Below are 9,888 nucleotides of genomic sequence, written 5' to 3'. Positions count from 1 at the left end.
GGCCAGGAGGGGATGGTGTCTTGGGAGCAGAAGAAAGAGGAGTAGTTTAGAAAGGGCAGTTTTTTGTTTTTTGTGTTTTTTTAAGAAGTTACTTTATTTGAAAGTGTGTGTCATAAACGTGTCGTTTCGGTAGCAAAATACAAGAAAATGTAAAATACTAGGATTTTTCTATGATTAAGCTGTTCTGCCAACACTTCGGATTTAGTGGTAATTATGAGCCTGGCACATAGAAACATTTCAATTAGCCACATGCCTGGGGAATGGAATATACGGGGTAATTAAAAAACCCTTTAGGGTTCAATTCTAACCAAAAATCTCACTGCAATATATCAGCAGATTTCCTCACCTTCGTCAGTGTACAGTATTTCAAGAGCACGGTGAGGGGGGTTTCATTGTACGGGGCCATAAGTGCTGGGTTAGAGAAGCTCATTCCCACACATGTTCCTTAAAACTGGCCCACAGGGCGCACCTTCCACTTAGCATTTGGGGGAAGCATCGGACCAATATTAACCAACCAGGCAGACTTCGTGTTTGGAAACAGGGTATAAGAAATAAACACTTAGGGGCGCCTGGGTGGCTCAGCTGGTTAAGCTTACAACTTCGGCTCAGGTCATGATCTCATGGTTCATGGGTTCGAGCCCTGTGTCGGGCTCTGTGCTGACAGCTCAGAGCCTACAGCCTGCTTCAGCTTCTGTGTCTCCCTCTCTTTCTGCTCCTCCCCCTGCTCACGCTCTGTCTCTCTGTCTCTCAAAAGTAAATAAACAAAAAAATTTTAAAAGAAAAAGAAAGAAACAGCTATTTGCTATGTGATTTATTGACTTCTCTGGGCCTCAGATTCCAAATAACATCCATCTGGCAAAGTTCTCGATAAACAGGAACTGCTTTTACTTTTTTTTTTTTTTTTTGGCCTCCAAACTTGTGTGACCTGCCTGCCAATCTCTCTTTGACTTTCTTTTACGTTTTTTAAATTTATTTTGAGAGAGAGAGAGAAAGAACACATACAGAGGAGGGTCAGAGAGAGAGGGGGAGAGAATCTCAAGCAACGTCTGCGCTGTCAGCGTGGAGCCCAATGTGAGACTTGATCTCATGAATGGTGATACCATGACCTGAGCTGAAATCAAGAGTCAGATGCTTGGGGCACCTGGGTGACGAGCATCGGAGATTCTGTGTTTCCCTCTCTCTCCCTCATCCCTGCTCTCTCTCAAAAATAAATACACATTTAAAAAAAAAAAAAAAGTCGACGCTTGACCAACCGAACCTTCCAGGGACGCCTCTCTCTGACTTTCTTTACTCAGTTCTGTACCTTCGTTAGGCAACACCCTCCACGCACACATACTCCTACTAATAAGTGTTCCTGCCCGCGCGCGCGCACACACACACACACACACACACACACACTCATATAAACAGTACTCCCACACACTACACAGTCATATAAACATACACATACACACACATTCCTACAATCATGTGCATGTACACACACTCCTATACACACACACATACTCATACTCCTACACGCACCACACACACACTCCTACACACACTATACACAGTCATATAAACACACTCATACATGCCACTTTTCTCTGGGACTTTCCCCACCTGCTTCCTGCCTCACCAGTGACTTCCTCCCGTCCCGAGCTCAGCTCCCTCAGAGAAGCCTGGGCACCTCCTTCCCAGGCCAGGTTGGGCCCCCCGTTTCTTGCTCCGGAGTCATCTGGTGCTAACGTGTGGCGTGTGGGTCTGTGGAAACCAGAACGCCGAGTGCCGGCCTCCTCTGCCAGGGCCAAGCGTCGCCCTCCGTGAAGGGCAGAGCAGGATTCAGTGCCACCTTTAGTCAGTAGTGAGACCCGGGGCGTAGGACGCGCCCAGCCAGCTGTCCATGAGATGAAATTTTAAAACACGAGGTATTTTTATTAAAGGGAGGCAGGGCGGGGGGCGAGCAAACTCAGGAGCCAAGAGCGGGGAGCTGCAGCCCGGGGCTGAGTCGGAGGCCCTGCTTCGCCAGCCTGTCTCCATCTCCAGCTCTGACGGGTCTCCTCCTGGCCGCTGGGCCGTCGCCTTACCTCTGGGAGCGGCCCTCGGGTAGAGGACGGAACTCCCGGTAAGCCTAGTCATATATCTGGTCAGTCCGGGCACAAACGGGGAGGTGGGGTTGGGGGGCAGGGACAGGGATTTGACCCAGGGCCGCCAGAGATGGCCAGGAACGTGTACGTTGCTCAGACTTTCATCTGGCCGCCCGCATAGGTCCTGGATCCTGGGAGCCGATGCGGGGCAGGTCCCGGAGACAGGAGCCGGTGGCGAGTGAGATCGTCTGGGGGGGGGGGGAGGTTTTCCATCAGGAGATAGAGGAAAGTCGGGAGTCTGGAAATGATCACCACGTGGAGGGGCTCAGGAAGGAAGGAAGGGAGGGAGGGAGGGCGCCCTCAGCCCTGCACACAGAGCAGGAATCTGGGCCGTCGGTACCCATCACCTCACCAGGTCCAGGCACCTCAGGTTGTCACGGAAAGACTCCGGATGCCAACTCCATAAATTCTACCTCCTCACTAAAAATAATTTAAGATATGTGATGGGGATGCTAGGCTTTGCTGGGCTTTCTAGAAGCTTCCTCTAGATGAGCTGCTGGAGTCATCTTCTAGGAAACAGGTTCCAGCCGCAGCTCCAGGGACCCCGATTCCGGTGCCTTGCAGGGGGTCCCGGCCCCCGAGGTGTCTCCAGAACGTGGTCCCGGTCTTACCCCCTCTTGGCGCTACTGGCACGGAATGCCACGCTGGCACTGAGCTTTCAACAATCTGTAAATTTCAGTTGCGTGAATGTTCCTCTTTATGAAGGAATAAAATACCCATGACTTGTCCCCATGAAGCCCCTCCTCCTGTCTACATGATGATGTCACAGGAAGGAAGGTTCTATTTGACACAGTTGCGGGGGCCCTGCTGTTGGGCAGACATGGCCGTGTGCGTATGAACCCAATCTAGAACTGGTGAGTCCCAAAGCTTCCTGGACAAGAGGCTTTAACAGCCGTCATTGACGAGCTCTTACAAAGTACTGAAGGGAAATATTTATAACGTGAATCCCAAAGGGTTAGGGTCTTTCTATAAAAAGAATCACAGAGGAATCAATAATAGGTCTAGGAACTAAATCAATGGGGAAAAGTCACATGACACAACTTGGACAATGGATAAAAAACGTGAATTGGTGATCGCAGCTGAAATACAAATACTGAAAGTGTGAAAGGATGCTCAACCCACTGGAAGTTAGGGAAATGCAAATTGAAATGACATGATTTTTTTTTTCTTTTTTTTGGCTCTCAGTTGTGCACAAATGAAAGGGATTCGTTAATATCGAGGGTTAGTGACGTAGGGAAACGTCCACCACCGCCCCCTCCCCCCACACCATGGGAGGTAAAGCGCTGGGGCATTTCTGGGCAGTGGGATTTGGCGGTTCCTAGTTATGTTTAGCAAGAGTATGCCCTTCGCCCCAGAAACTCCACCCCCAGGAAGCTCTCCTAGCTGCAGTTTTGTGGACAAAAGTACACGTGTGCGAGCGTTTTCCCCGTAAAATGATGCGGGAATGTTGTGAGCCAATGGAAGTAAGCTCGTGCCCATCACGGAGCCATGGCCATCAGTTTGTGAGGTCTGGAGAACAAGCTGCGCTCTGAAACCGCAGAGGAGGGTGTTCGAGTCCTGACACGCCCAGATGCTAAGACAGACATTCGAGCACACGGGGAATTCACACAACTGCGCACAGGTGGTATATTTCATCGTGGAGGATGCGAGGTTTTCATATAGTAATCTCTCTAACGTTCAGATGTAGCTCACCGTCGAGTCCCCCGCCGCTACAAGGTACGTCCCTAATCCACACCTTTCAGTCCTAGGGAGGTGCGAACCTTCCTCAGTGGATGGTCAACCTGCCTGTCTGCCTGTCTGTCCAAGGTCACGTGCACATGATGTCTGGTTTGAAGGTTTCCATTTGATGGGGGCGAGGGGAGGGGTGCTTCCTCTACGGCAGGCCTGGCGCTCCCTCCTTTTCTGAGGCTGTGGGCTCAGGCAGGCTGGTTGAGTCACTTGGTCCCTGGTTGGCTGGTTGATGCCCATACTCACCCCTACCACCCTCTCCCAAACCTCCTTTCTTTCACCCCTGCTCCCCTGTCTGCTCTCTCCCTTCTGGGGTTCCATTTACCCAAAGACGGTAAGAATAGCAAAGGTCTTGCTGAGCCCAGAACTGATAAGGGGCAGAGAGACAGACCCATAAGGAACACTCAATAATTAAATGGCCCGTAGGTAGGAGCGAATGGCAGTTCAGAGCAGGTGATATTTTTCAGAGGGAGGAGGGGAGAGGAAAATAAAAGTTTATGAAATCATCCATTTTAACAACTGCAACAAGCCTCATAAAATTTATTAAAGAAACACAACCAATAATAACAAGCATATGTTTAACTTCCACGTCAGGCCTGAAATAATCTTGTGTGTGGATCCAGAAAGGACGTGAAGGCGGAAGGGGTCCAGAGAGAGATGTGAGGGTGACCAGAGACATACAGATGTGCAAAGGGAGGCCTTAGAGGACTTCCAATTCTAGGATGAAAACCAGTGTTGGACGGGCTTTGTGATTCCACCTGGCGGTACACTTTACGCACCGCGTCATCTTCCTGAGGGACTCCAAGAAACCAGTGCTTGGAGCACAGATCCCTGTCTGGAATCTAGAAGGAGCACGGGCTCCCAGAAGGGCGAGTTACTAGCTCGTGCTGCACACACAGCTCACACCTTCTGAAGAGCAGCTGGGAGCTGCAGCCACAAACCCCCATCACCCCCTTCCCTACCCCTGGCCACTGTGTCCATGGTCGGGGCCATTTCCGTGCCAGGGCCAAGCCAGATTTTAGAAGCCCTAAATTAATTGTCAGTATAAATCAATGTCTACCTCCTAATGAATGTCTTGTCTAAACGGACATAAGGCACAGGAATTCAATGAAGAGATTTCATGGAAGAAAGAGACGCAGGCTGGAAGTCAAAGTAAAGATTTATCCTTGCATCAGACTGTTTTAGATCTTGCAATTTGCATATACAAAGAATTCAGCAACATTCACTGGCATTATAATCAGAGCAAGATCAAATTATAGATGTAATAAAAGAAAATATGATAGTTGAAATGGGGAATACAGACATATATTAAAAAGATTGCACATAAATTAAACACGACTTAGTTAAACAAAAGTATCAGTAACCATACATTTTAAAAATAACATGGGCATGTCTTTGCTGAAAACAGACGTGTCAGGCTCATTTAAAAAAGTTTTTAAAAACACATAAAAATACCTTTTAAAACACTGGTACGCATTCTTCATTCGTCTATCACATGGAGAGAAACAGGAGAGTGAGTCACACAGTGACCGTACAGCTCGGCGATCAGAACGATAGGCTCCTAATCGCTATTTGGCATTTGGATGCAGCCGCATGCAACATACAAAAAACGTGACGGTAAGCGCGGCGACGCGGCGGCGCCGACAGCGGGGCGCTGTTATGTACATTGGACCTTCTTTGACCGAGGGGGAAGAGGAGGTCAGCTTTCCCGGTTACACAGAGAGGGCAGTGCGTCCCCAAGTGCCCAAAGGGACTGGCTGGACTGGCTTGGGTGGGTGGGTGGGGGCCTGGACAGAGGCCAGGAGGCCATAATTCCCAGGTCCCCAGAAAGGCAAATACTGCCCTCGACTGGGGACAGGGGCCCTATGTCCAAGGGATAGCGGCTTCTGCTTTGTTTCCAGAGTTTGGAAGGACCAAAGTGGGGGGCAGAAAGCCTGCAGTGGACACACGGATACAGGACACACAACAGGGCACTTTCCCAAGGGAACCCCTGATAAATTCAGTCTTAATCTCCATATAAGAGATGCCAGGTGGACCACTGAAGGGCCCGATGGATTCTCACGAGGGCTCCTAAATTAGGCCTAAATCCATTCCCTTGACTTTGACCCCTCAAGTACATCGCAAGTCACCTTCATCACAACGTAACCAGCTCCGTTTCTAGGGTTTGGTTCTCTCTCTTCTCCTTCAGCCAGAGACAGGCTTTGGGTGGGGGACTTTAACAATGAAAACATACGGGACCAACGGGTGCGTCTTGCAAAGCTGCCTCCATTTTCCTCTCCGACCAAAATGCATCCTCATTGTCCGGGGGAGGACGGAGGGACGCATTCCGCAGCGCGTGTGCCTGGGGATGCGGCCGGCGGTGGTGACATAAGTCAGAGTTGTGCTGGCGCCTCTTCTGCCCTGGGGTGGAGCTCGAGGGGCCGCGGAGGCTTGATCACTGTGAGGCTATTGTAAGTATCCAATGCGCCGTGGGGTCGCCTTGCCCACACCAGAAATGGACACGGATGAACAGAGTAATGAGAGGGTAATGCGATCACTTCTCAGTGGAAATGTCAAATAAGGCCTTTATATTTCTTTTTGAAAGCAAAAAAAAAAAAATACAGAAGGTACCCCCAAATGCACATGTTAAGTGCCTTTAGTATGTTAGAACAGGTGTCTTCATTTTCGTATATATATTGTGCTCATCTGCTACCTAACGGCCATAGAAAGATCACTGTCATTAGAGTCAACTTTTCTACATTCATCCTTCTGCCCGCCTCGCAAGCCAATCCAGCCTGGCAGTGAGATTGTTATTATCCAGTGTCAAAGGTCTCAGTAGTATTTCCATTCAAAAATAAGTTAGCTTTTAGATTAAGGATTTCTCTCTCTTTTTCTTTTATTTAAATATTGAGGAGCGGGACTTAAAACAAAACTGTATAAATCTAGATTTTAAGATTTCTTTTCTTACAAACAATCTTAGCTTGTACAAGATTTTTTTTTTAAATACCAAAACGCTTCCCGGAAAGTTGAAAGCGTAATTGCTTGTGGTGGGTCTCCCCAAACGTGTGCTCTTTGCATCTGCACGAGTCAGATGTTTGGCTCTGTCTGAACATGAGGATTAGGAAGTGGTCTGCGATGAGCCTCTGGGTGGCTCAAGACCGGCTGCGCAGTGGTGGCAGAATGGGAGGCAAGAGTGAGGAATGCAGTTGGTTTGATTCTCAGAGGCTCCTCGGAGCCAAACACCCAGACAGACGGACAGCACGTGGCCACGTGAGAAGGCAGCCTGGCAGCTGGTTATGCCGCACCCAAGGCCATGGGTTAACCGTACCACCTGCATTCACATCCCCTCCCACCCCCATCCCGGCCCAGGGAGCACAGACCTGCCGTGAGTAAACACGTGTTTACCTATTACTATATAGTCACCAACTGCGCTCATGGATTTTATACCTGCACTCAGGCTGTGATGCCTTTGACCTTTAAAATTGTAAAAGTAAACCACATGAGTTGAGACTGAGGACTTCATAGCATTCCCTACTTACAGTGCATCTCCATGAACTTTCACCTCCCACAAAATGCCGCTACGCAGGGCTCTAAAAATCAGTGTCTGGAAAGGGAATTTTCAACTGATTTTTGAGTCCTCGACCGCTTTCGTAACAGCAGGCTCTGTTTATTCTCCTGCGTTAAGCACACATTGCATATTAAGATTTTTAACATTTAGATGTGCTGAACGTGTGAAATTATATGATGTGATGAATCTAATGCAAAATTAAACTGTTTACTGATATTAGCAGAAATGTATTATATGGGCTATTACTTGACCTTAATACATTATTCCAGTTTTTAAAAGGGGTATTTAAGATTTAATAACTTTATAGCAGGTGGCCTTTTAAAGCGTAACAAAATATATACAAAGAAATTAGGACGGGTATTAATGTCAACTATGAAATAAATTAACATGATTTTTATAAAATATACTGACCATTAAATTAAAAAATATTTTAAGGCAGGAATTTTCATTTGAAATTAGCATAATCAGAAAATATATCAATAAAATCTTGTACCACTTTGTAGCAGAATTCATACTGTTCCTGAAAAAAAGAAAACAAAACAAGAATACATTAAAATTATATTTTTAAAAAATTCCATTAATTTAATTAGGAGAAACTATTCAAAAGGAGCCAAAAAAAGTCTGACTGGTTACATGATTTACTTTTCAGGCACAGAAATATTTCCACGTAAAACTGTTTTTTTTTTTTAATATATAAAAGTTATCAATGATTAGTTTCAAACTAGCATATTTTAGCAGAGTCTGAGTAAAAGGTCTTCAGTTTTCGTACTTAGAATGGAAAATGGGGGTGCCTGGGGGGCTCAGTTGTTTAAGTGTCTGACTTTGGCTCAGGTCATGATCTTATTTTTTTTTTTTTTTTAATATTTTTAATGTTTTATTTATTTCTAGGAGAGAGAGAGAGACAACATGAGCAGGGGAGGGTCAGAGAGAGAGGGAGTCACAGACTGAAACAGGCTCCAGGCTCTGAGCTGGCAGTCAGCACAGAGCCCGACGCGGGGCTCGAACCCACGAACCGTGAGATCATGACCTAAGCGAAAGTCGGACGCTTAACCGACTAAGCCACCCAGGCGCCCCATCAGGTCATGATCTTATGGTTCATGAGTTCGAGGCCCACATCTGGCTCTGTGCTGACCGCTCACAGCCCACGGCCTGCTTTGGATTCTGTGTGTTTCTCTCTCTCTGCCCCTCCCCTGCTCGTGCTCGCTTGCTCTCTCTCAACAATTAATAAATAAACATTAAAAAACTGGGAACAACTATTTTGAAATAAAAATGAAAAAAAAGAATATTTAACTTCAAAGAAACTTCGTAATGTAACAAAGAAGTAATCTATGAAGGTTAAAAAAGATGAAAATCTGGGGCATTTTTAAGTTTCCATTTACCTAAAAAGGGACATCGTTTTATATAAATTTTAGAATTCAAAAGAACATCACCTTCTTTTTAAGGTATTTGACTTAGTAAAATGTTTACTCCTGCGCATCATTTGATTCTCGCCCTCCTCTCTGCTCTGGGAGGGGGTAAGGCTGGAGCCGGGTTGGTGGGCTGCTGAGGAAGCAGCCACGTAGGACCTCTGTGGCGTCCACCAATGGTGGGCAGTCCACAGGAAGACGTAAAAGACGGAGCAAAGGGCAACTGGTGGCAATTTTGGAAAACCGTGTGTGCACAATGATCACCGGGCAGACGGGGAGTGGACTCCAAAGGTCTGAGTAACAGCAGAGAGCAGCTAACCTGCTTCTCAAGGAAAGGAGTCTGGTTACTTGCAGACTCTGGTAATCGGCTGGCCGAGGGGGCACAGCGGCCGGGCTCTAGAGTGAGGGGCAGGGGATGCAGGGGACATCGAGTGTGGCCCCCCAGCCCTTCCTGTCTTCTTTCCCAATACAATGGGTTCAGCTTTTTCTGTAAATACACGTTGAACAAATGTCTAAAGGCTTTGGGGTTGAGAGATGGCCAACATTAGCCTGCTGGGGCCTTCGGGCATCTCCGTCCCGCAAGCATGGGCTGGAGCCTGGCTTTCAGGGAAAGAAACTATGGACAGAAGTTGGTCGTAGGACCACAGGGAAGTCACTGGGGGAGCCAAGAAGGGACTGTGGGGTCCCAGCTTCCGGCTGCTGAGATCCCCACTTGGTCATCCAGCCCCCGGAAGGAAAAAAAAGTGAATTTTTGGAGGGAAATTGTAATAAATATATAGACTTTCTTTAAAGAGGTAAGCATTTTCATGAAGAAGTATGGGCCCATCTTAGGAGTCTCCAGAATGCCCAGCGATTAGGGGCAGGTTCATGAGCGAGGGCTCCCACCGTGGGGTCAGTCAGTCTGCAAGCATCTCCTTAATGCGTTATGTTTGCACACCCTGCGCTCTCTTCCAAAGTGTCCCTGCCAAATGCTAGATCCGTGCCCAGAGCACAGCAGGTGGGTCCTCTGACCCTGAAGTCAGGCAGGCTGGGAGTGGGTCTCACTGTGACACTTAAACCCTCGGGTGGGTGATGTGAC

The 9,888-nt window shown here is 47.6% G+C and overlaps 1 protein-coding gene across 5 annotated transcripts in view; it reads right to left on the bottom strand.

Annotated features, from left to right (window-relative positions):
* Positions 1-4,998: 4,998 nt before the first annotated feature.
* Positions 4,999-9,888, bottom strand: part of PTPRE (protein tyrosine phosphatase receptor type E) — a 163,872-nt gene continuing 158,982 nt past the window's right edge. For all 5 annotated transcript variants that reach the window (XM_039250751.1, XM_039250747.1, XM_039250746.1 and 2 more), the window contains one exon: positions 4,999-7,924. In XM_039250751.1, the coding sequence (XP_039106682.1) occupies positions 7,850-7,924 (75 nt within the window). In that variant the 3' untranslated portion in view covers positions 4,999-7,849. The remainder of the gene's footprint in view (positions 7,925-9,888) is intronic.

This window comes from Hyaena hyaena, unplaced genomic scaffold (genome assembly GCF_003009895.1).
Source record: "Hyaena hyaena isolate Hyena2069 unplaced genomic scaffold, ASM300989v1 scaffold_380, whole genome shotgun sequence".
In the NCBI taxonomy this organism is placed as follows: Eukaryota; Metazoa; Chordata; class Mammalia; order Carnivora; family Hyaenidae; genus Hyaena; species Hyaena hyaena.
This window is presented reverse-complemented; position numbering and strand designations above follow the sequence as displayed.